This window comes from Camelus bactrianus, chromosome 9 (genome assembly GCF_048773025.1).
Source record: "Camelus bactrianus isolate YW-2024 breed Bactrian camel chromosome 9, ASM4877302v1, whole genome shotgun sequence".
NCBI lineage: Eukaryota > Metazoa > Chordata > Mammalia > Artiodactyla > Camelidae > Camelus > Camelus bactrianus.
The window spans coordinates 1276388-1303876 of NC_133547.1; the positions used below are offsets into that span (position 1 = coordinate 1276388).

The window sequence follows — 27489 nt, forward strand, 5'->3', positions numbered from 1 at the left end:
ACAAAACCACAGTAATTAAAGCAGTATGTTACTGGTACAAAAACAAACATACATCAATGTAACAGAATAGAGAGCCCAGAATTAAACCCCCACATATACAGTCAACTAATATTTGATAAGGGAACCAAAACATCCAATGGGGAAAAAATAAGTCTCTTCAACAAATGGTGTTGGGAAAACTGGGTAATCACAGGCAGAAAAATGAAATTGGATCCTTATCTTACACTACTCAAAAAATTAACCTGAAATGGATCAAAGACTTGAACAGAAGCAGTGATACTATAAAACTTCTAGAGGAAAACATAGGAAAGCTCTTTGATACTGGTCTCAGCAACGATTTTTTTGGATATGACACCAAAAGCACAAACAACAAAAGAAAAGAAAAAAATCAACAAATGGGACTACATGGAACTTAAAAGCTTCTGCAATGCAAAAGAAACAACTAACAAAATAAAAAGGCAACCTACAGCATGGGAGAGAGTATTTGCAAACCATGTATCAGATAAGGGGTTAACAGACAACATTTGTAAAGAATTCAAACAACTCAACAACAAAAAACCAAACAGTTTAAAAATGGACTGAGGAACTAAATAGGGATTTTTCCAAAGAAGACATCCAAATGGACACCCCGTACATGAAAATACAGTCAGTATCACTAATTGTCAGGGAAATGCAAATCAAAAACCACACCGATACCACCTCACACCGTAAGGATGGTTATCATCAAGAAAACAAGAGAGAACAGTGTTGACAAGGAAGGAGAGAACAGGGACACTTGTACACTGCTGGTGGGATTGGAAACTGGTCCAGCCACTTTGGAGAACAGTATGGAGTTTCTTCAAAGTATTAAAAATAGAACTACCGTATGATCCAGCAGTCCCATTTCTGAGTATATACCCAAAGGAAATAGAAACAGGTTATCAAAGAGATATGTGCACTTCCTTGTTTATTGTAGTTCACAACAGTCAAGGTACGGAAACAATCTAAGTGTCCATCAATGGATGAACACAGAAAAAAAAATATATATGCATACAATGGAATACTACTCAGCCTTAGGGAAAAAGGAAACCCAGACATTTACGACAACATGGATGGACTTCGAGGACATTATGCTAAGTGAGGTAAGTCAGACAGAGAATGACAAATACTGTATAATATCCCTTATATGTGGAATCTCACACAAAACAAAACAAAAAACTGAACTGGAGAAAACGGAGTGGAATGATGGTTACCAAAGGCTGGTGGTGGATTGAGGGGATGGGAGAGATGTGGTTTAAGGGTACGTACTTGCAACTAGTAGGTAAATTAATTCCCGGAGTTCTAATACAAAGTACAGGGATTATAAACAATGATACTGCATTGCAAACTTTAAACCTGCCGACAGACTAGATCTTAGCTGTTCCCACCACTAGAAGGGATAATTCTGCAGCACAACAAAGGTTCATGCTACAATGGCAACCATCCTGTAATATAAGTGTATTAATTAAATACGTTGTGCATCTGAAACTTACACAGTTATGTCAGTTACACCTTAATGATGAAGAATGAACGAATAATAAAAATGAAGCCTTGAATGGTTTTAAGCAGTACAATAAAATGTACCCACTCATAAGGGTGTCCTTATCTCCTTAGATATACTTTAGACAATATTTTTAGTATCCTCATTTCTTTTAAGTGCTTCATAAATCAATGAATGGTTGAGATATTTCATAACCAAGAAGGGTTTCAAAAAATATTTGCAGAGCTGCTCTGAAGCGTCCAGCTTCCCTGACACGGCCCGGGGGAGAGGATATATTAATTCAGGTGTTTACCTCTCAAACGTCACTCCTCCCCTGCCAGCCAACAACAAAATCAACAAAAAACCACCAATAAATCGTCTTGAATGTGTCCGGGAAACCCCGAAAGAAGCCACAAATCCACTTCCTTTCCTGTTACATCCACTTTTCTTCTTGCTCCTTTGTTTTTGCTTTTTAAAACCCCCACGGCTGCTTTTTCAGTGTATACAAGGGGCAGAGCTGTAGCTAAAGATTTTTGAAACTGTGCACTAGCCCCTGGTTCTCTTTCCTTTATCAGTTCTCCTAGGATGCCAAGTCCTAGGATATATCCACTTCCAATATGACTCTTGAGCTGACAAGTGATTTGTCTCAAAAGATTTTCTTACAGCAGTGACACTCACAGGGTTTCTCTTTGGTATAACTTCCCAGATGCCGAATACGATGTTTCCGCTGCTCAGGAGATTTTCCTTAGGAGTTACATTCAAAAGGTCTCTCCCCAGTATGAGTTCTCTGCTGTTGACTGAGGTTAGTCCACTTGTAAAAGGCTTTACCCATCTCGTACACTCGTCGGGTTTCTCCCCAGTATGAATGCTTCAAGGCCGGGTGAGGGGCGAATGGAGGCTGAAGGACTGTACACAGTCACTGTATTCACGAGGATGCTTTCCGTGTTGAGTTAGCAAGGAGCTGTCACAAAAGGCCCTCCGACATTCTGACATTCAAAGGCTTTTTCTCCACTGTGGCTCCTCTTAAGCCACACAGAAATGGGGTGAATGAAAGCCTTTCCACAGTCACTGCCCTCAGGGATTCTCTCCTATGAGAACCCTCACGTGATGAGTAGATACACAGCTGTCAAAAAACACTTACCCACAGACTCTGCCCTTGGAGCGAGTGCCTCTGGAGTGGGAAATACTGGACAAAAGCAGAGCTGACACGAGAGACTTTCCCACATTCTTTGCACTCAAGAGCCTTCTCCCCAGAGTGTTAATCTGCTGCTGCCGCATGAGGCCTGACCCACAGCTAAAGGCCTTCCCACAGCGGAAGCACTCACGTGCTTTGCTGAGCATCAGTCCTCACATGTTGACTGAGATCTGCTCTCTTGAAAAAAGGCTTTCTCAGGAGGGAGAGTATAACTCAGCAGTAGAGCACATGCTTAGCATGCATGTGGTCCTGGGTTCAATCCCCAGTCCCTCCATTAAAAATAAATAAATAAATCGGGGGAGGTTATAGCTGAAATGGTAGAGCACATGCTTAGCATGCACTGGGTTCATTCCCCAGCCCCTCCTCCAAATATAAATAAATAAGCCTAATATCTCCCCCCCTAAAAAAATAGTTAAAAGAAGAATTTTTTGAAGAGAGAGAAAGGCTTTCTCACGTTCACGGCAGTCCCTTCAGCATGATCTGATGTCCGACAACACGCCCACGCTTGTTAAAGCCTTTCCCGCGTTTCTCCCACCTGCAGAGATCCCTCCCTGCCTACATCGGGGACGCCGGATCCGGTCCACGTGAGTCCCGTTCATGAAAAGCATCTCCCGGAGACTTGGAGGAAACTTCTAGAGGGCAGGCTACCTCTGTCCCCGCCCACTGTGTTCAGAGCTCACCTTCCTGAGGAGACGCTCCGGGCGGGAAGCCGTCCCAGGCCCTCGCACTCTTCCTGTATTTCTAATGGTCCTCGCTGTTCCCAGCTTTGCCCCAGCCGGGGGTCTGGCTGAGAGCCAGCTGACCCCGGAGTGACGTTCCCGCCGCCAAGGGCAGCTGAGATGTAGCAGGCCGTGCGCTTCTGTATCTGGTGGGGTAGAACCACACAAGTCTCTTGGACAGGCCCCGCATGTTGGATCCCGGGCGCTGCCCAGATGGGGTTCCCTGGGGCTCAAGCAGGGGCAAACATGTCTTTCACGACTGGGCCACCCCTGTCCTAGGGGTGAGCCTTCCGGGCACGAGAATCTGCCCTGGGCCTTCTCATCTGTGAAGCTTGCCCAGAAACACCCCGCTCAGAAGGTGTGGTCACATCCTCCATTCCGTGCCAACAACCTGGAGGCGGATAAATACTGGTGAGGCGCGTGTTCTGTGGGTGGCAAGTGGCATTTTGTAACAAACATGTGTCTAAGACAACCAGGGACTAGGCCATGGGACTGTGGGCAGGACATCCTAGACTCGCGATGAGGAAGGGCTCCTGTGTGTTGGTGGGCCTCTGAGGGTCGCAGACTGAAGGAGACACGCAGGGGGAGGATACAAGGAGAGGGTTCAGAGTGAGCAGGAGAAGCACGCTCTCTGCAACAGTCTCCCAGCAGGGCTCCGGGTCCCCTGTGACAGGGGAGTGCTATGCAAAATGGCCTCTCCAGGGCCAGCAAAATCTGGCCACAGACAGGATTTAGTGTTTAAGGAAGACTTAAAGATAATGTGCACTTCTCATGACATGTTAAAAAGAAACCCGATGCTGGAGGGGGAGGGTATAGCTCAGTGGCAGAGCGTGTGCTTAGCATGCACGAGGTCCTGGGTTCAATCCCCAGTACCTCCAGTAAAAAACAAACAAACGTAATCCCCTTCCCCTCAAAACAACGGAAAACAAAAACCCGACCCGGTAGAGCGCAGTATGGAGGAGCAAGAAAAGAACCAGTTAGACGTGGGACTAGAAAGGGGGTGGGACACAGGTCCCTGAGGTCAGAGGAGACGACAAGGGAGCAGAGCATCAACATGGGGGAGGGCAAAGCGGGATGAGAGTCACCGGTGTTGGCACCAAAACACCAGCTGCCACAGCACAAGGTACTGGAATGGAGTGGAGCCAGCCCTGATTCCTGCAGCTTCCACTCACCGGGCCGGGCTCCCTCCAGGCCTTCTCCGTGGTGCCGGGAGCCGGGTCTACCTTCTCAGGCACCCGGGGCTCCCCTCTGCCTCCATCTGGGTGACCCTGTGGGACCTGGAAACCGCAAGTCCTAACAGGAAAGAAGAGTGGGTGAGTGGGCAGTGGTGACCCAGGGAAACTCCCTCCACAGAGAAAAAAATTAGATACTGAAAACAGAATCTTGGAAATGGGCTTCTAGGCAGAGCTTGGTGTTCTCCACAAGTAACCACAGCAATGCTTGCGATTCCACGTCAGACCCTAGAAAATGAGAGGAAAGGAACCTGGAGCACGGAGAGTCACCTCACCAAGGAACGGCCAGGCCTTCTGGGATCTGATGGGCAGAGGGACAGATGGCCAGACTTCTCACCCCTAGATCCTTCATTTCAAAGCTTCGGGGCAGGAGAGGTTGAGGCTGCTCTGGGAGAGGAGGGGGTGGTGCACAGCGCCCAGCCCTGGTACTCACCCTACTCAGTCCAGGGAACCAGGGAAAGAGGCCATGTGCGACACAACTGTGAGATGGAGAGAAAGCCACCCCTTGGGAAGAACAAAACTCAGCCCAGGAAACTGGGAACCGTGCCTTTGTTAACTCCCTCCTCCAGGTGAATGTTGGCTGGACCTACAAATTCTTCCCTAGTGCACAAAATATGGCAAAAACAATGAGGTGCCACTTTTGAGAATAGGTTCTCAAAATACCAATCTCTATCTTGGATGCTGTTTCTTGCTCATGATCTTGGAAATCAGCTGCCTTGCTGTGACCTGCTTATGGAGAAGACAACACAGCAAGAAAGTGAAGGAGGGTTCTGGTCAACAGCCCACCAGGAAATGACTAGTCTAACAACCTCCTGCTCTTGTGCGTGACCTTGAGTGGAGATTCACCTCCAGTTGAGCTTTCAGGTCAGATGGCTGCCCTGGACAGCTTGATAGCAAGATCAAGAAAGACCTTGGGCTAGAGATACCCAACTAGCACATGCTTGATTCTTGACCCAAAGAAACTGTAAGATAATAAAGGTTTGTCTTTGCAACCCACTAAGCTTTGGGGTAATTTGCTAGGTAGCAATGGATGACTGAAACAAGAAACTTACCCAGTGAGGACACAAGTGCAAAGTTCTCCAGCATCACATCGCGGTACAGGAGTCTCTGAGCCTCCTCAAGGAGCTCCCACTCCTCCCGGGAGAAGTACACGAACACATCTTCGAAGGTCACACAGCCCTGCCATGGTGGGGACAACTGAGCCCACAAGCAGCATCTCTCCCCAGACCACTCCCTAGTCCCTCTCTTCCCCAACCTCCCAACTCAGAGGAGATACCAGAGAGCGCCTGCTCTCCCTTTATGTTCCTCTGATCACTGTGTCCAGTCCAGAGCAAAACCAGGCAGGTGGACAGACGCAATACTAGTTAAGCTGACTGAGGCATGACGGGCCTCAATAACTCTGCCAGCCAGTTCTGGTGCCATCCAGACCATACCTCCCAAGCACAGCCAAGCGTGGGTTCAGCCTTCTCCCATAAGCCCCCAGGACTCGGACCTTAAGGCTGTCAGTTCATACTCCTCCCAGGTCTCCCTGCCTCCTCCCTCACTTCCACAGTCTCCACTCTGCAGCCAGAGGAAACCTATGGAATGAAATCTGTGTTATATCACCTCCATCTTCTCTCCAAACTTTCAGAAAGGCGTTCTAGCTCCTCCGGCTGCGATTCCAGGCCTGACTTATCCTCACTGAGCTCTATTCCCGTAAGACACAGCGTAGACCCTGATCACTCCCAACTCAGTCACACCTGCGAGTATTTGCACATGAAGTAGGACACCCTTCTGGAATTTATTCCCTTGGTTGCCAGTACAGGAGCCTATCCTTGGCCTGAACTAAGTGCCCTGGGCCAGAAGTGACTCCCTCCGGAGCCTCCACGACCAAGAACCCAGAGAAAGAAAGGCAAAGTCCCAGGACACCACCATTAGCTACTGCGAGGGGCGGTGACCATGAAGATGTGGCCCTGAGAGACCTCCACTCACCTGCGCCGGATTCATCAGTGCTGCCGCACCTGCCACCGCCACGGGACCCAGGGGGCTGAGTGGGGCCCTGAGAGGCGGGAGGCCAGGGCGGAGTCACCTCAGGCTGGGTGTCGCACTCCGAACCTCGCTGCAAAATGACGTCAGATGCTCTCAAGGCCCAGGCCACCGCCTTCGCGGGCCTTGGCCACGAAGCGCGGGTGAGGAGGCCCCGGAGAACTTGCGGTCCCGGTGGCGCCCGGCAAACACGAGGCGCGAGGACGCCTGTCCCACGGTCGGGGACACTGTGCCACGGAGCGTCCCGGAGAAGGAGCCAGGGCTGGGGCGTCACGGCTCGGACACGGCACAGAGGTGCCCCCGGCCACGTCGCTCTCCCTCCCCGCCCGCCCGGGAGGCGCAGCCCCGGCGCAGCGCTCCAGTTCACGTGGTCGCGGTCCAACCAGCATCTGCTCCCGGAAGGATGTTCTAATGCGGATAGGCCGGAAGTCCCGCCCTGACGCCGCAGGGACCGCCTCTCCTCTGGGACGTGATTGGCTCAGCAGCAGGGGCGGAAGCGCCGCAGACATCCGCTTCTGGGTAACGTAGTTAATGCGCAGCCCGCTCCCACGCGCGTGCGCCTTCTCCCTTCTCCATGGCGACGGCCCAGCGGGGAGACCCGGCATAACTTAGCTCTAGGTGTCCTAGCACGGGGAGGGGCTTCGCTTCTTCCTAAGGAGGAGTGTCCCAATCTCTCCGTGGGTTTGGGGGCAGTGCCGCGCCCTCAGAAATCTGGCAACCGCAGGACCTGGAACCTGTGAGACGTGAAACCCTGGAGGTGGGTGTGGCTCGGGGGTAGCACGCTTGCTTAACATGCACGAGGTCCTAGGGTCCATCCCCAGTACCTCTATTAAAAACGGAAAAACAAAAACCAAAAAGAATACAAGCTCTGTGACCCTACCCAGACCTACAGAATCAGAAACTTCGGGGACATGGCTCAGCACTCTCAACATTCAGTGCTTGAAAAATCCCGGTACCATGGCTACACTGTGACCTCTTTGCAGGATCCTTGGACCTCGTAGTTATTTACATAAAAAGTGCCCACCTTCAAAACTGGACAGCTGCATGTAGATCAATGAAGTTATAATACTCCCTCACACCACACACAAAAATAAACTCAAAATGGCTTAAAGACTTAAATACAAGACAAGACACAATAAATCCCCTAGAAGAAAACTTAGGCAAAACATTATCTCACATACATCTCAGCAATGTTCTCCTAGAGCAGTCTACCCAAGCAATAGAAATAAAAGCAAAAATAAACAAATGGGACCTAATTAAACTTACAAGCTTTTGCACAGCAAAGGAAACGATAAGCAGAACAAAACGACAAGCTATGGAATGGGAGAAAATATTTGCAAAAGATGAAACTGACAAGGGCTTGATTTCCAGAATATATAAACAGCTCATATGACTTAATAAGGAAAAAACAAACAACCCAAGCCCAAAATGGGCAGACCTACATAAGCAATTCTCCAATAAAGACATACAAATGACCATTAGGCACATGAAAAAATGCTCCATATCACTAATTATCAGAGAAATGCAAACCAAAACTACCATGAGGTATCACCCCACACCAGTCAGAATGGCCATCATTCAAAAGTCCACAAATGATAAATGTTGGAGAGAGTGTGGAGAAAAGGGAACCCTCCTACACTGTTGGGAATGCAGTTTGCTGCAGCCATTATGGAAAACAGTATGGAGATTCCTGAAGACTAAAAATAGACTTACCATGTGACCCAGCAGTCCCACCCCTGGGCATATATCCAGAGGGAACCTTAATTCAAAAAGATAGGAGCACCCCAATGTTCATAGCAGCACTATTTACAATAGCCAAGACATGGAAACAACCTAAATGTCCATTGAGAGATGACTGGATAAAGATGTGGTATATTTTTACAATGGAATACTACTCAGCCATAAAGTGACAAAATAATGCTATTTGCAGCAACACGGATGTCCCTGGAGAATGTCATTCTAAGTGAAGTAAGCCAGAAAGAGAATGAAAAATACTATATGATATATCACTCATATGCGGATTTTTTTTTTAAAAAGTGAACTTATGTATAAAACAGAAACAGACTCACAGACATAGAGTTCAGACTTGTGGTTGCCAGTGAGGGGGGGAGAGGGAAGGGATAAACTGGGAGTTCAAGATTTGCAGATACTGACTAGTATATATAAAATAGATAAATAAGTTTATAATGTATAGCACAGGGAAATATATCCAATATCTTGTAGTAGCTTATGGTGAAAAGTGAAAATGAGTATATATATATATTCATGTATGACTGAAGCATTGTGCTCTTCACTAGAAACTGACACATTGTAAACTGACTATACCTCAATAAAAAACCTAAATTTAAAAAGTGCCCACCTCATGGTTCATGCTCAAGAACTATTATTATCATAACATTAACATCACAAAATATGAAATAACCCATGCTTAAAGGGAGCAAAGATAATCAAAATGGGAGAATATGTTTTCTGAAAATGACATCCCCAATACCAAATTGATAGGTTTTTATAAGCAGTATAATGGGTAGTATTCTGAGAAGTTAGGACAAAAAGATGGGGTCTGCCCTTAACTTGAGAATATGGGCTTGGGCTAGTCACCTGACTTCCCTGCACTTAAGTTTTCTCATCATTACATTGAAGGGGGTCTCTGTAGTCCTTTAAAATACTCAAGCTCTATTATTCAAAGCATAATTTTGTTGTTTTTAAGTTATTATAGGATATTCAACTTGAATCTGTTTGACAATGTATCAAAACTGCCATCCCTACACATTATGAGATGCAATTAATGAATTCCATTAAAAGGAATACCATTTAGTATACATAAGTAAAGAATGATAATTAGATATACATTCACCTCAAAAATTTTTACAAATAAGATAATATAAGCAGGCAATACAAAAAAGCATCTGTGCTGCGTCCAGCAGAGCTCAGGACTGTGTCTGAGGACAGGCGACGCAAGACTTAAGAAATAAATACACAAAGCAAAGAGCAAAGATGGGACCAGAGGACTCAAGATCTCATGGATCTAGAGCCCCGAAAGCCTAGTCAGCATCATATTTATTAGGGGTATACAGCTTAGAAAAAAATGCGATCAAAGAGGTGGGGCTTTAGATATTCCATGCGATAAGCTAAATTCTGCTTGCTGGTTAACTGATTAACTTCAGGCCGTCCCTTCCAGGAACAATCACCCTCCTCGGGGTATGCAAAATTTCTAAATCTATCCCGTTATTGCCTCCAGGACATCTTGAGATAGCAAACAGTCCCCCTGAGCTTAACCGCATGCTTTCATGCCCGAACAAAGTTCTGTTAATCGATGATCTGGCTTTCCAGGACCATCCATTGTTTTACCCTAAGGAAATATCTGCCCTCCTTCGTGCCCTTACGGTCTCAGGATTTCTCCTCACAAATTTTCTTTAGCATAATACGCGCTATAGGTCATCTACAGCATAAAACATTAAAACAAAGCAAGCAAGTGTGAATATATTATTTTAAGCTCATGGAAGTTTAGGTGCAGCTTGTTTTCTAGCTGCTTGTTGTCCAGCAGCTTGCTTCCCAGCACATCTGTAAAGCATTATTCTATTCATATAAATTTCTAAATGAGACAAAAAGAGAATGGCTACTATTAGTGACACACATTTAAGGTGGCAAACTGGAGAACTGTAAGAGAGTAATTTGAGTGAAACTCTGTATGGTGTCCTCTGAAGTGGAAGGGGGAATATGCAACTGGGCAGGCTCGTAGCTAAGACGGCTGTGTACCACTTTATAGTTGGGGGGCAGTGACTCAGTATTAACTTACATTTCTTCTCCCGTTTTCATACATGTATAATTCAATGAGATTCTTAAGAGTACTGCCTAAAGACTACTTACCTGTGCTTCCCATGTAACCTGTCTCCACGCAGAGAGAACAGCCCAAGAGCTTCTCAGGCACATAACTGTCCCTTCTCACTTAATGCTGCACAAACACGGCCATTATTACGTCCTTTATCACCATCTATGACGTTTTCCTGGTTATGAACTTATCGATAGAAGTTTACAGTGTTGACTACTTTGTGTCTGACATATACTGCCATTGAAAGTATTTTTTTCCATTAAATTCATCCATGTTGTCGCTTGAAAGCAGCAGTTTTCATCCCTGGTTTTCTTCCATCTAATGACTGTTTCATTGTTTATGTAAGTGTCTTACAGATGACTGTCACTTCGATTAATTCCAGTTCCTGGGTATGATGAAACCGTCGTTAAACCTTTGTGTATATATATTTTAGCATAAGAAAACACTTATTTCTTATGACTATCCCTTCAAAGTGATTTGCTTGGGTATAAAATGTAAATGTTTTAAAATAATCTGGAATATTTTCCTCAGACTGTATATAAACATTAACTCAAAATGGGTCTTAGGCCACAATGTAAGAACTAAAACCACAGAATGCTTTATAAGTCAAAATATTTACAACGTTGGGTTGGACAAACTCTAAGTATACAGATAGTACACAAAAAGAACACTTAAAATAAAAAATCAGTTTTGGTTTACATCAAGACTTAAAATATCTATTCTTCAAAAGACACTGCAAAGAAAATAAAGATGAGGCAATGTCTGAGACACTGTTTGCAAAGCACGTATCTGATAAAAGGATTGGCATGCAGAATACTGAGAAAGGAAAAAAAAAAAACCAATTTCTTACAACTAAATGCTGAGAAGGAAAAAAAATGAACAAAGGATTGGGACAAATAACCAATGATTAAAGAATGACCAATGAACGTATGAAAAGATGCTGAATCCAGCAATGCCATTTAAAAACCACAGTAAGACAACTACACCCCTGCTAGAATTTCAACAGTCAACAAGACTGACGATTCCAAGTGCTGACAAGGATGCAGAACAACTGGAACTTCCATATGCTGTTGGAGAGACTGCAAACTGGTACAGCCATCCTGGAAAACAATTCGGCAGCTTCCTTTATAGCTAAATATATATACACCAGAGGACACAGCAGTTCTAATCCTAGATTATACATAAGTTAAAGTGTTTCCATACAAACATCACCACAGTTTTCTTCACAATAGCCAAAACCTTGGAAAAGTTGTCCATGAACTGGATAATGGGTGAACAAATTGTAGTATATCCAGAAAATAAAACACTACTCAGTTACAAAAGGAAAAAAAAAACAAGGAACAACATGAATGAGTATCAAAATCATTATGCCAGGTGGAGAAGGAAAAAAAAAAAAAAAAGACCACATGTTGGGTGATTCCATTCATTTGATATTCTGAAAAAAACACAAAAATGTCAGGAAAGAAAATCAATCAGTGGTTCCTACAGCTGGCATTTGGGAGAGGAGTTTGCATGATGGAACATTTTGAGATGATTCACATCTTCAAGGCAGTGGTCACAAAATTGTATACTTATTTGTCAGAACTCATCAAAACATATACCCTGAAAAGAGAGATTACTGAATATAAGTTATACTTCAATGCATAAGGAATATTTAATTAAAGTTGAAGATAACTCAGTGATGTACCTCAGATGCTCTCCTGCATTTGTCCAAAGAACATGGAAATGTTTTTTAAAAAATGGTCAGAATACTATAAAAAATTTTAATTTATTTGACACTAGGTGGAAATCTTTGGGTGGCAGATTTAGCAATCATAAGCACAGACATCCGGCATACCATTTTATAGGCTGAAAATATCAACATCATAAAAGGCAAGTTGTAGAGAACCACAGCGGTGGGCCAGCACAGAGCCCACGGGGAGGTGCACACTGGGGGTGCCAGCATTTAGGAAGACTAACAGAAATCTTCATCTGAACCTCCTTCAGTGAGGAGCAGTGGAGTTCCAGAAGTGGAGATGACAAGTCCAGAAGATACCAGACTTCTGAGTAGCTGGATCCTCTGGTGACCTTCGTTTACTTTATGAGCATCTAGATTTTCACCTCTGTAGACCAGAGCTGCTTAAAGAAAATTAGTTGGAAGACTGATGAAGGCAAGGATTTGGCTACTCTTTCTTTTGGTGACAAAACTGAAATGTGTTCAAGCTGAAAAAAAAAAAAGAAAAGAATCATATGAAGAAATGTACCTCCAAAACACTATACATGCCCAAGTACCTTAAAAACTCAAAGAACTGCCCCCCTACACACACATAAACCAAAACAGACACAAGACAGAGAAATGATAACCAAGGAAAAAAATCGACATTTAGTCCCAATGTGTCAGTAACTACTTTAAATATAAATGGCCTAATATATCAATTAAAAAAGAGATCATCAAAGTGGGAGGGGGAAAAAGGCACCCCTCTATATGCCACCTACAAAAAAATTTACCTAATATATAATATAGGTAGGTTGAAAATAAAAGAGATGGACAGGACATATTTCACAGAACTAGAAAAAATCATAATAAAATTCATATGGAACCATCAAAGACCTAGAATTGCCAAAGCATTACTGAAGAGAAAGAAAGAGGCTGGAGGAATAACTCTCTCAGACTTCAGACAATACTATAGAGCTACAGTCATCAAGACAGCATGGTATTGGTACCAAAACAGACATATAGACCAATGGAACAGAATAGAGAGCCCAGAAATGAACCCACAAACTTTTGGTCAACTCATCTTTGACAAAGGAGGCAAGAATATACATTGGAATAAAGACAATCTCTTCAGCAAATGGTGTTGGGAAAACTGGACAGCAGCATGTAAAACAATGAAGCTAGAACACTCCCTTACACCATATACAAAAATCAACTCAAAATGGATTAAAGACTTAAACATAAGACAAGATACAATAAACCTCCTAGAGGAAAACATAGGCAAAACATTATCTGACATACATTTAAAAAATTTTCTCCTAGAAGAAATAAAAGCAAGAATAAACAAATGGGACCTAATGAAACTTACAAGCTTCTGCACAGCAAAGGAAACCAGAAATAAAACAAGAAGAAAACCTACGGAATGGGAGAAAATTTTTGCAAGTGAAACCGACAAAGGCTTGATCTCCAGAATATATAAGCAGCTCATACGACTCAATAAAAAAATAAACAACCCAATCCAAAAATGGGCAGAAGACCTAAACAAGCAATTCTCCAAGGAAGACATACAAATGATCAAAAAGCACATGAAAAAATGCTCAATATCACTAATTATCAGAGAAATGCAAATCAAAACTACAATGAGGTATCACCTCACACCAGTCAGAATGGCCGTCATTCAAAAATCCACAAATGACAAATGCTGGAGAGGCTGTGGAGAAAGGGGAACCCTCCTACACTGCTGGTGGGAATGCAGTTTGCTGCAGCCACTATGGAAAACAGTGTGGAGATTCCTCAAAAGACTAGGAATAGACTTACCATATGACCCAGGAATCCCACTCCTGGGCTTGTATCCAGAAGGAAATCTACTTCAGGATGACACCTGCACCCCAATGTTCATAGCAGCACTATTTACAATAGCCAAAACATGGAAACAGCCTAAATGTCCATCAACAGGTGACTGGATAAAGAAGATGTGGTATATTTATAAAATGGAATACTACTCAGCCATAAAAACCGACAACATAATGCCATTTGCAGCAACATGGATGCTCCTGGAGAATGTCATTCTAAGTGAAGTAAGCCAGAAAGAGAAAGAAAAATACCATATGAGATAGCTCATATGTGGAATCTAAAAAACAAAAACAAAAACAAAGCGTAAATAAAGGACAGAAATAGACTCACAGACAGAGAATACAGACTTGTGGTTACCAGGGGGGTGGAGGGTGGGAAGGGATAGACTGGGATTTCAAAATTGTAGAATAGACTACACTGTATAGCACAGGGAAATATACACAAAATGTTATGATAACTCACAGAGAAAAAAATGTGACGAGTGTGTGTATGTCCATGAATAACTGAAAAATTGTGCTGAACACTGGAATTTGACACAACATTGTAAAATGATTATAAATCAATAAAAAATGTTAAAAAATAAAAATAAAAATAAAAAAATAAAAAAGGGTAAAAGAGATGGACAAAGATAAACCATGCAGATATTAGTAAAAATGCAGCAGTGGCTGGCTATATTAGTATCAGGTAAGGTATACTTCAGAGCCAAAAAAATTAACAGGGCAAAGAAGGATGTTAGGTACGTAATGATAAAAGGGTCAAGAAACCACGAAGACATAGCACTGATAAATGTATATGCACCAAACAAGAAAACATTCAAATACAAAAAGCAAAAGGTAATACAACCAAGAGGAGAAATAGACAATTTCACAACTATAGTTGGGGATTTCAATACTCTTCTCACTAGATACAAAGTCAGCAAGGATATAGAACATCTGAGTAACACCATTAACCAGTTCAAGCTCATAGACATTTATACAATGTTTCACCCAAGAACAGCAGAATATACATCCTTCCCAAGCAACTAAACAACATTCAACAAGAATGTCGTGTATGGGCCATAAAACAAACCTTAACAAATGTAAACATTTTGAAATCATACAGAGCATGCGCTCAGAAATAAAAACAGAAAGGTAACAGTAAATATTCCAAACACTGGAAATCAAAGAGCATACTTCTAAGTAATCCATAGGTCACAGAGGAAGTCTCAAATGGAATCAAGAAATATTTCAATTAAGTGAATGTGTAATTAAAACATATGAAAATTTGGGGGATGGAGCTCAAACAGTACTGGAAAGGAAAATTTATAGAATTAGAAGCTAACAATACAGTAGTTAAAAAACCTCAAATTAATAATCTAAGACACCATCTCAAGAAACTACACAGAGCCAAATAAAACCAAAGCAAGTAAAAGAAAGGAAATAATAAAGGTCAGAGAAGAAATTGAGAAACTAATAGAGAAAACCAATCATATAAAAAGCTGGGGGTGGGTTGGTGCGCATAGCTCAGTGGTAGAGTGCATGTTTAGCATGCACGAGGTCCTGGGTTCAATGGCCAGTACTTCCATCAAAAAAAAAATTAAAAAATTTTTAATCTGTTCTTTGAAGCAGTCAATAAAATTGATACACATCTAAAAAGATTAACAAAGATAAAATGAGAATAGACACACATTTCCAATATCAGGAATAAAATAGGAGAAATAATCCCAGATGTCCCTGTCATGAAAAAATGAGGGGATATGTAAAACAATTCCACGGGCTTAATTAGAAAACTAAGATAAAAGGGAACAAGTCCTCCAGAAGGGCAATCTATCAAAACCCACCCAGCTAAAAAATACCCCTGTACTGATTAAATTAAATGAATATGTAACTGACAGCATCCCAAAGGAAAGATTCCAGGCCTAAATGGTTTCACCAAAGAATTCTACCAAACATTTAGAGAATAAAGCTAATTCTAAAAAATTTCATCCAGGAAGGAAAAAAAGAGAAGGAATACTTCTTAGTTCTTTCTGGGAGGACAGCATGACTCAGACACCAATACTAGAACAACAACAAAAAGAATTACAGACCAGTATGTTCATGATTTTAGACATAAGATTTCTCAACAAAATACTAGCAAAAGGAATGCTCATACATACATACATATATATTTATACATATATTTATATAGTTATATTCCATGATCTAGTGAGGTTTGCTGCAGAAATGCAATGTTGGTTCAACATTCAAAACCAGTTACATAATCTATATCAACAGGCTACAGAAAAAAAAAATATGATCACATCAATTGAAGGAGAAAGGCAACTGACAAAATTCAACACCTATTCATAGTAAAAGCGCTAAGCAAATGAGGAGGGAAAATTTCCAAACTTAAGTTCTGAAATAAAGAACATCTACATAAAAACCCACAACTATCATCTTATTTAATGGTCAGGAAATGCTTTCCCCTGAACATTAAGAACACGACAAGTGTGTCCTCTTTCACCATTTCTATTCAACATTGTACTGGAAATTCTAGGCAGTACAATAAAGACAGGGAAAGGAAATAAAAGGGATACATATGAGGAAGAAGAAATAAGATGCTCACTATTTCCTGATAACATTATTGTTTGTAAAGAAAATCCTGAGGAATCTACCAAAAGAACAAAACAAAACAAAAGCCTGGTCTAATAAGTGAGTCCAGCAAGGTCATAGGATACAAAGATACAAGGTCAACATATAAACATTATATTTCTCTGTTAACAGTAATGATAATGTGCAAACTGAAATTTAAAACTCAATACCACATATAATGACTCTTAAAAAAATTTCTGAATAAAAATCTGACAAAATATGTTTAGGATCTGTATGCTGAAAATTACAAAGCACTAATGAAATAGATCAGAGGATCTAAATAAATGGAGACACATACCACGTTCATGGAATGGAAGACTCAACATAATAGAGACACAAAGTCTCACCAAAATGATCTGGAGATTAATATCTATAAAAATCCCATAAGATGTTTTATAAATACAGACAAGCACATGATAAAATTTACATGGAAAACCAAAGGAAACATTGATATGGAAAGCTAAGTAATTTTTTAAAGAGAATAAAGAGGGAATCACTTTACCCAGTTTTAAGGTTTAATGATAGCTACAGTATTCAAGATAGTGTGGTATTAGCAAAGGTTTAAACACAGAGGCCAATGGGCTAATATAAAGAAGTAAAAACACACCAACATGAATATGCCCCACTGACTTTTCTTACCCAGTTCAGTTCAATGGAGGCGGGATAGTCTTTTCTATAAATGGTGCCAGAACAACTGAACATCCTTGGGCAAAAAACACAACCTAAACTTGACATGGTAATACAAAAATCAGCTCAACATGGATCAAGACTTAAATGTAAAAGATAGATTTTTAGGAGAAAACATTCAGGACCTAGAACTTGCTGAAAACTCCTATGACAAGATTTGAAAAGCATGAAGAGAGGGCTTAACAATAACGCCATGGATTAACACAACAAGAACGCCCTGGCCTACAACGGCAACACAAAACTAGACATGCGGTCATTTGAAAGGCCCTGAGGAGGGTTCAAAGTGAATACATGATTTTTATACCTTTCTGGACATATATTTTCTTAATATGAGGTAATACTATCACATGTTCCCCACCCCCGCCAAAAAAATACCAACGGGGGAATTTCAAAATATCCTGATAAAAGATACTAGTCATTAGTCATTACACTGGGACTAAGCTGATGGTGAAAACTGTGGAACTCACATGTACCTGCACACACGTTGCCTTCTCTTGTTAAAATTCTAGTCACTTTACTTGATGGCAAATCTTCACACAATCTTTTGTATGATTAAAACAGATTCCTCCTCTGTGTTCTTGTTTTTAATGTAATCATTATTCTTCAGCTTAATTTGGCTCTGTGTTTTATTTTGTTCTGGCTCTAATTTGACCCCTAGAAAACCACTGAGGTGGACGTGAAGAAGCCTCTCTGAAGAGGAATCCAAAGGAAGTCGTGGTCAGAGGGAAGACCTGGGATTCATCTGGGAAGGTTGCACAGTTAACACTGTCATCCTCACCACACAGAAAATAAAGAAAAAATAAACAAACAAGTAGATCAAGTATGAGTGTTGCGTGATTAAAGACACATGAAGAAATGCTATGATTTTTAAAAAATCAAAGTCTTAAATGTGCAGTAAAGTGTGCCCATTCATGTCCAATTTTACCTCCTTAAATATGAAAATATTTCAGCACATGCTTAGCATGCACGACGTCCTGGGATCGATCCCCAGTACCTCCATTGAAAAAAAAAGCATTTGAGTCGAAGTCTTTATATTCCTCATAAAGACATATGCTACTCAAGGGTAGAGACAACGCTGTGGAAAAAAGGCGGTTTTCAGTATTTTCAGACATACCCTCAACTGTCTAGTTCTCCTGACCCTGGACAGCAGTGCGTGCACGTAAGACAGATAAAGGAACAAAGCCCTCTGATCTCTGCAACAACACTCCCCTTGCCCCACATAAGCTAAGGGAGGATCAGCTGCCACAGGCTCATCACGGAAACCTGAAAGCTGTGTTTTCATTTCTTTCTTCTCTTCTGTCTCCTCCTCTTTTGTATAAATATCCCTGAGATCATTTTGCAGCGTAAACAAAGGAGAAAGACATGGCTGAAGGCTTTGCTAAGTGCACAGTAAAGACTGGGTTACTCTCCTGGGTGGATTTTCAGATACAGAGTAAGATTCGGGGCTGATTCTATCTCTAACGTGATGCTAGATGACAACTGACATCCTGCAATGGGCTTTCTCACAGGAAAGGAAAATGAGGGCTTTCTCTTTGGTATGAACGACCAGATTCGGAGTAAGATGCTTCCTCTACAGCAAAAGACTTTCCCCAGCGGTCACATTCAAAAGTCTTTCCCCAACAGTTCTTACAGGCTGACTGAGGTCTGCCCACTTGTGAAGGGTCTCCCCACATCGGTCACGCTGACGGGGTTTCTCCCAGTATGAACCCTCTGATGCTGAGTGAGGGAGGAGCTGCGACTGAAGGCCTTTCCACACTCACTGCACTTATAAGGCTTCTCTCCGGTGTGGATGATGGCGTGGCGAATGAGGCTCGTGCTCCAGCAGAAGGACTTCCCACACTCCATGCATTCGTAGGGCTTCTCTCCACTGTGGATCCGCTGGTGCCTGGTGAGGCCGGACCTGCGGTTAAAGGCCTTCCCACACTCCGTGCACTCATACGGCTTCTCTCCAGCGTGGATGCTAATGTGTCGAATGAGGTCTTTCCTGGTGCTGAAAGCTTTCTCACATTCTTTGCACTCAAAAGGTTTCTCCCCAATGTGGGCCCTCTTATGCAGGATAAAGGTATAGCAGTAGGTGAAGGCCTTCCCACATTCAGTGCACACGTAGGGCTTCTCTCCGGTGTGGATGATGGCGTGGCGAATGAGGTTTGCCCTTTGGCAAAAGGCTTTGCCACACTCCATGCATTCGTAGGGCTTCTCCCCACTGTGGATCCGCTGGTGCCTGGTGAGGTATGACCTGCGGTTAAAGGCCTTCCCACACTCCGTGCACTCGTAAGGCTTCTCTTCCGTGTGGATGCTGAAGTGTCGAATGAGGTCTGACCGATTGCTAAAGGCTTTCCCGCATTCTTTGCACTCGTAGGGTTTCTCTCCAGTGTGGGCCCTCTTATGCAGGATGAAAGTGGAGCAGTGGGTGAAGGCCTTCCCACACTCACCGCACACGTAGGGCTTCTCCCCAGTGTGACTCCGCTGGTGCTGTTTGAGGTGGGACCTGCGGTAGAAGGCCTTCCCGCACTCGAGGCACTTGTATGGCTTCTCTCCAGTGTGGATGACATGGTGCTGGATGAGGTCTGTGCTGTCACAAAAGGCCTTCCCACACTCACTGCATTCGAAGGGTCGCACTCCAGTATGAATCTGCTGGTGCCAGGTGAGGTGTGACCTGCGGTTGAAAGCCTTCCCACACTCCACACACTCAAAGGGCTTCTCTCCGGTGTGGATGATGTAGTGTCGCAGGAAACCCGTCTTGTCTCGGAAGGCTTTCCCACACTCCTTGCACACAAAGGGCTTTTCCCCAGTGTGGCTCCTGTTATGCAAGACTAAATTGGAGCGATGGGTGAAGGCCTTTCCACATTCACTGCACTCATAAGGCTTCTCTCCGGTGTGGATCCGCTGGTGCCTTGTGAGGTGCGACCTGCGGTTGAAGGCCTTGCCGCAGTCCGTGCACTCGTAGGGCCTCTCCCCCGTGTGGACCATGTGGTGCTGGAGGAGGTGTGTGCTCTTGCTGAAAGCTTTCCCGCACTCCGTGCACTCGTAGGGCTTCGCTCCAGAGTGAACCTGCTCATGTCGAACAAGGAAGCAATTCCTATTAAATACTTTCCCACACTCCTCGCACTTGTGCAGGGGTTGCCCCTCATGTATCAGGGGGCCTCTCCCTGACCCCTGTGAGTCTCGTTCATGGAGAACGTCTCCTGGAGAGACCTGCTGCCGCCCAGGCCTGCAGAGCAGCCCATCATCTGTCCCTAAACCATCACGTTCAGGGCTCACTTTCCCAGGGAGCTTCTCCCTCAGGGGCTCTACCCTGGGTCTCAAGCGGCCTTCCTGCATTTCAGATGACTCATTTCGATCCTTGGTCTGTCCCAAGCGGGAGTCCCCTGAGGCTCGCTGAGTCAGCCGTTCCCGGGGTGAGACCTCCTCAGACAAGGGCAGGCCAGGAGGGGCAGGGTCTGCGGTGTCAGGTTCTGCGCCATCACCTGGAGGGAATACAATGTACAGAAAGGCTTCTCAGTGACGACAACATAGAAGAAACGAAGCCACCGAGTCAGTGAGATCAGGAAGGGAAAACAGTGGCTCTGTACCTCCTTGGTTTCAAATCTCTCAAACCCAGGTTTGAAATTTCTTCCTTTTTGGTTCTTGGATTCATGAAATTTTTAGAGGGGAAACTCAGAGGGAGAGCATGGCCAGCGGATAGAATGCCTGGAGACTAGAGACGGACAGACAGTGATGATGACACTGTGTGCTGAGTCTGCTCAAAGGCAGAACATCTCAAGGTGCTACATGAAGCTGGCGAAGCGGCACCCAGTGCAGCCTTGATGGAGACGAGGGGGTCGGGGAGGCTTCCCAGATGAGGCCAGACCTACTAAAGCAGTAGAAGGTGCAGCAGGGAGAAAACAGGAGGCCCTTTCAGCCTTGGGAGACAGAACCAACACAGGCGCAGAGTCCTCCAGGATCAGGGGACTGCCATGCAGGAGAGGAGCGCCCAAGATGGGACCAGTGTCCTTACGAGGAGAGACACGAGACAGCTTGCTTGTTTTCTCTGCCACGTGAGGACAGGATGAGAAGGCTGTCATCTGCAGACCGCGACGCAGGCCATCCCCCGACACCAGGTCTGCCAGCACCTTGATCCTGGACTTCCTGGCCTCCCGACATCTGAGAAATAAATGTGTGGTGCTTGAGCTGCCCTGTCTGTGGCATTCTCATCACCGCAGCCCAGACTGAAGAAGACAGGAGGGTGTGAGTAATGTTCTCATTGTGGAGTTCAGTGATGTTAAGTGTATTATTAAAAAAACAAAAAAAAGAATGAACAAATAAATAATTTAATTAATACAATCAATCAAGGTCACTCATGAATCAGTGATGACAATGTACCATAAACCAAGGTTTATCACTGATGAAACCTGTACCTGAGGTCCACTGTGGGGCTCAGCAGTCAACACTAGTCTATGCTGACAGCCTGAACGGGGTTCTGAGCTGAGGGGGCTCCGAGGGCATGAGATCCGACGAGGTGCTGGACACGTGCTATACGCTGACGGAATGCAAACGTTCATGAAGCTGACCTCTTAAGATTCTTGCACCACACAGCATGTGAGTTACCCCTCATTCGGAAAGTGCAAGAAAATCATAGCAAGTGGGAGGTGTGGAACTCAAGTGCAGATGTCTCTTGCAGGAATGAGGTGGCTCCTCCAAGAAGACTGATTTTACAGGGAAGGCAGAATCAATGGCGGTGAGAAGCCAGTGGAGAGACAGAAGCATTTTCTATTTCCTTTCCCCAAGTATGAGACAACTGAGCGTATTTTTATATTACAAAAGAGACAGAAAAGGAGAGAAGCAGCAGCTTCCTGAAAAGGTGAGGTCTAGACCCCGGTGCACGAACTAGGCATGGTTAGGGCGAGATTTCCTCAAGAGAGAGGCGAGGAGGGAAGCGACACAGGGGAGGGATTTGATGAGCGTGCACGGGTTTAAGGACCAGCAACACAAGGACGCAGGCTCTGTTATTGACATGAAAATGTGGAGGCAGCAGTAACCGTCTGCTGAGACGCCAGTGGTGCGGGGTGGGGAGGTTTGGAACAAGATCTCTGTGTCTGTGTGGGCCAGTGTGGGAGACATGGCAGACCAGAGGCACAGAGACGTGGGGAGACCACCTAGGAGTGTGTTGGCATTGCACAGGCAAAAGCTGAAAGCCTGCACTGAGAGCGTGGGGAGGGGTCTCATATAGGTACTGGAGGTCATAGGCTCAAAAGACAAGCATGAAACATCCACTATGGAAAACAGTAAGGAGGCTCCTCAGAAAAATAAAGACTTACCCTACAATCCAGCAATCCCATTCCCGGACATACATGCAGAGAAGACTCTAATTCGAAAAGACACATGCACCCCAATGTTCATAGCAGCCAAGACATGGAAGGAACCTAAGTGTCCATCAATAGATGACTGGATAAAGAAGATGTGGTATATATACACAATGGAATACTACTCAGCCATAAAAAAGAATAAAAATGCCATCTGCAGCAACATGGATGGACCTGGAGATCGTCATTCTAAGTGAAGTAAGCCAGAAAGAGACAGAAAAATACCATATGATTATCACTCATATGTGGAATCTTAAAAAAAAAGACACAAATAAACTCATCTACAAAACAGAAACAGACTCACAGACATAGAAAACAAACTTATGGTTACCATTGGGAAAAGGGGTAGGAAGGGATAAACTGGCAGCTTGAGATTTGCAGATACTAACTACTATATATAAAATAAACAACAAGGACCTACTGTACAGCACAGGGAACTGTAGTCAATACCTTGTAGTAACCTATAATGAAGCAGAATATGAAAACAAAAGAAAAAAAAATACCTTGTCAAACATATGCCAGGCACTGTATGGTCTTGGTGACTTAACAATGGCAAATAAAAACTAAAGTTCCCACCCCCCCCCCCAAAAAAAAAAAAAAAAAGGCGTGCATGCAACACAGACAGGATCTGGAGGTGTCTGGAGGTGTCTGGAGTTGGGTGGTGGAGGTGGAGGGGCGGAGGGGCTGTCTGCAGCCGCCCCCAGCCTTCTAATCCGCATGGGAGGTGGGAGGAGTGGGCAAGGTCTTAAGGCCCCTCTTAGGCGTCCTGGGCAAGGGGCACCTTGAGGTTTACGCAGACAGGAGGGACAGGAAGACTCGGGCAAAGGAGTGCTCCCCAGTGCCTGACTGGCACTCGGGGCGTGGGCAGACGGAGAGGGTGGGAGAGGGTGTGGTACAGAGCACAGCTGGTCAGAAGGCAATGCACGCCACTGTCCTCACTCAGTAGGACTCATACCACGACCGAGTAATACTAACAGCTTACTTCTGGGGGGTATCACATGGCGCTGTTTTTGTCTATTGTTTGTTTTATCGATATTATTGGTTGCGGGCCAAGTCATCAAGCACCAGAGCGTCTCCTAAACCTTGTGTGGACTAAGCTTCCTTTTGCTGCCAGTCGCTACGGGTCAGGCCCAGCGCAAAGAGGTTTCCTGTACAGAACTATCACATTGTCCAACGACCGCCATTTTCCAGGAACAGACTGCGTGCACAGACTACACTCACCAAAACATCTGCTCCTCTCCTGGGACACACGGCTCAGCCTCACTCCCCAGCCCCAGGCACCCAATGACAAGGCCGAGTGTCCGGTCACTGGAACAGGAGGGGAACAGTGTGATGGGCATGGGTGTGGCACCTGCCTTCTTCTCTCCCCTCCCCTCTGCCAGCTGGGGGGGGGGGTGTGCCAGGACAGCCCGGCAAGTCTCATGGTGACGACAGGAGGTACCCATGGGAGGCACAGTGCCCACTGACCACATGGTCCTTGGTGTAAGAAAAACACTCTTCATAGGCCGAGCCACTGAGATTTTTGAACACGCCTGTTAGCTTGGCTGGACTTCCCTGGCCATACTTAGATCCAAAGGCAAAATGGAATCACACAGCTTCCCCAAGGCTGTGTGACTGTCACATCTAGTTTTCAAGGCCAAGCACATGGAACCGAGAGCCTGAGCTGAACCTAATACACTCGCCACCTCCCAGGGAGCAGGGAACAGTGTCACGGGGCTGGAGAGCATGAGGCAGAGGGAATGCAGATTAAAAGGCTCCGTGGACCCCTCTAGAGTAGAGAGGCCACAACAAGAATATTCTCAAACATTCAAGAGGCAGTGGTCGCCCTGCTGTCTGCAGCTGCCGGCACTCACCTGCGCAGAGGCCTGGGGAGAGGCCTGTCTTCGACGTCCGTGACCCTGGGCTGTGCTCCAGTGGGTAGACCAGCTCTGGTTTGGGCAAAGAACAGCCTTTTCACAGAGAAAGAAAGAACACGGGGATTTTAGTGAGAAGAAAGACACCTTTCAATCTAGATTGGACTGCAGGATTTGGAAGAGAACTCAAAATGCAGCTGTTCCCATCTCTGCGAACAAAATGCTGCGACTGGGAAACAAACTGTTAAAAGCACTGTCGTTTGGCCCCAAAGACATGAGTGCTGGCTGCGTAGACAGCGGCAACTCCCTCTGACCTCCATCCCACAAAACCCCAACGCAGCTCACACGCGTTTCCTGAAGACGTTTTCTAATCCATCCACGCCAGGGGCCTCAACCTCCCTGGGTGTCAGCAACACCTAGGGTGCCTAGTTGCCCCAGAGCAATTCAGACAGATGAGGCCTCTGGGATGAGGCCTGAGCATCAGTGGACTTTAAACACTCCCCAGGTGACGGGAGCCAATCCGGCAGGCTAGTAAGCCCTGGTCTCCATCGTCCCCCAGGGGCGTCCCTGATCTCTGGCCGTCTCAGGCAGGCAGCCCACGCCAGCCACTCCGAGTACAGAGAAAGCTTTATTCCAGGAAGCGCAGAGCAGGGTCAATGAGGCACCCACAGCTCCTGTCGTCTTGTTGTGTGTTTGTGTGTGTGGTTTTCCCCTCTATTTTTTTTTAAATGGAGGTACTGGGGATTGAACCCCCAAATGAAAAATCCCCTTGGGCTTCTGGCAGCTGGGGGAAAAAGAACCATTTCTGAAATACACCAGAGCACTCTGTTCTCAACCAGGACTGCCCGCAGAAGAAACTAATTAACCAGAGCCTGAACTGCTAGGGTTTTATCAGAGCCTGGCTGACTTGGGAGACAGGAAATACACAACTGCAGTCAACTCTGGCCATCCTGTCCTACCTCAGTGAAGGCGATAAATACTGAGAAACACTAGGGAAGTTCACAGTCCAGAGGCACAGGGTCACTAAAAGCCTGAGAGCGAACCACAGAGCTACAGAACACGCTCTCGCTCCCCCACCTTGCCACTACGTTTCTAACGGCCCACTTACAGCAGTTACTTTTTCCCGGTACATCCTGTCCAGCTATCAAGAAAAAATTAGGAATCGTGCTGAAAGGCAAAAAACACAGTTTGAAGAGACAGAGCAAGCATCAGAACCAGACATGTCAGACATGCTGGAATTCTCAGATCAGGCATTTTAACGACAATGATTCATACACTAAGGACTTTAATGGACAAGGTAGACTGCGTACAAAAACAGATGGGCAACCTAAGCAGATAAAGGGAAACCCCAAGTAAGAACAAATGCCACAGATGAAGTAACACTGAGGAATGCCTTTGGTGGACTTATTAGCAGACTGCACGGGGCCAAAGAATCTCTGGGCTTGCAGCTGTATCAACAGAAACCTCCAAAATTGAAAAGCAAAGAGGACAAAGACTGAAAAAACAGAACACAATATTCAAGGACAGTAAAACTACAAAAGTGTGATATACATTTAACAGGAATTTAAAAAGGAGAAAAAAAGACAGGAAGAAACAGAAGAAATACTTGAAACAATAATGACTGGGAATTTCCCAAAATGAATGTCAGACACCAAACTACAGATGCTAGAAGCCAAGAGACACCAAGCATGATAAATGCTCACTGCCACCACTCCCCACTGCCCGAAACACACGTCTCATAATATCATTTAAAAACTGCAGAAAATCAAAGATAAAGGAAAAAATCCTGAAGGAAGCCAGAGGTAAAAAAAAACACCTTACCCATAATAGAGGAACAAAAACAAGAATTACATCTGATTTCTCCTCAGAAATCATACAAGCAAGGAGACAGCGGAAAGAAATATTTAAAATGTTCAGAGAAAAACCTCACCAACCTTGAATTCCACACCCTGTGAAATTATCCTTCAAAAGTGAAGGAGAAATAATTTCTCAGAGAAACAAAAATTAAAATCTGTTGCCAGTAGACCTATCTTGCAAGAAATGTTAAAATAACTTCTTTAGATAAGAGGAAAATGATATAGGTTAGAAACTCAGACCTAAATAAAGAAAGGAGGACTATCAAAGGAGGAGTACGAGAAAGTAAAACTAAAACTTTTACTTGTCTTGAGGGGAGGGTATAGCTCAATGGCAGAGCACCTGCTTAGCATGAACAAGGTCCTGGGTTCAATCCCCAGTACCTCCATTAAAAAAAACCTAAAATTAAATTTAAAAAAAAAAGAGCATAAACATTAAAAAAACCTATTACTTTTCCTAACCAATCTAACAGATAACAGTCTGTTCAGAATAGTAACATTAACTGTGCATTCAGTTATGCTTATGTATATATCTTACACACATACATATACCTGTGCTTAGATATATAAGTGAAATGAATGGCAGCAATGGGACGAAGGATGGGAGGCAGGAATTAAGATTACTTCGTTATAAGGTCAACAGAAGACTTCTGGAACTAATAAGCAATTATAGCAAAGTTGCAGGACACAAGGTTAATGCACAAAAGTTGGTTACTTTCCTGTAGACTACCAATGAACAAGCGAAACTCAAAAAACACACTACCATTTACATTAGCACTTCCACAAGATGAAATACTTAGGTATAAATCTAACAAAATATGTACAAGATCTGTATGAGGAAGACTACAGAAATCTGACGAAAAATCAAAGAACAAAAGCAGTGGAGAGACATTTTATGTTCATGGATGGGAAGAATCGATATTGTCAAGATGCCAGTTCTTTCTAATTTGATCTGTAGATTCAATGCAATCCCAGTCAAAATCTCAGCAAATCGTTTTGTGGATATCCAAAACTGATTCTGAAGTTTATAGGGAGAAGCAAAAGACCCAGAAGAACCAACACAATACTGAAGAAGAACAAAATGGAAGGACTGACACGAC

At 44.2% G+C, this 27489-nt stretch overlaps 1 protein-coding gene across 4 annotated transcripts in view; it reads right to left on the minus strand.

Moving 5' to 3' along the window:
• Window positions 1-929: 929 nt before the first annotated feature.
• LOC105074406 (uncharacterized) overlaps window positions 930-27489 on the minus strand; it is a 31516-nt gene continuing 4956 nt past the window's right edge. The window contains exons 4-10 of one of the 4 annotated variants that reach the window (XM_074370929.1): window positions 24537-24632; window positions 21339-21484; window positions 19102-20808; window positions 6616-12700; window positions 5697-5823; window positions 4585-4705; window positions 930-3803 (exon numbers count right to left, since the gene is read on the minus strand). In XM_074370929.1, the coding sequence (XP_074227030.1) occupies window positions 12696-12700; window positions 19102-20808; window positions 21339-21484; window positions 24537-24632 (1954 nt within the window). In that variant the 3' untranslated portion in view covers window positions 930-3803; window positions 4585-4705; window positions 5697-5823; window positions 6616-12695. Of the gene's footprint in view, window positions 3804-4584; window positions 4706-5696; window positions 5824-6615; window positions 12701-17814; window positions 20809-21338; window positions 21485-24536; window positions 24633-27489 lie in introns of all 4 variants that reach the window. The other 3 variants (XM_074370926.1, XM_074370928.1, XR_012509335.1) reach the window with 3 other exon arrangements.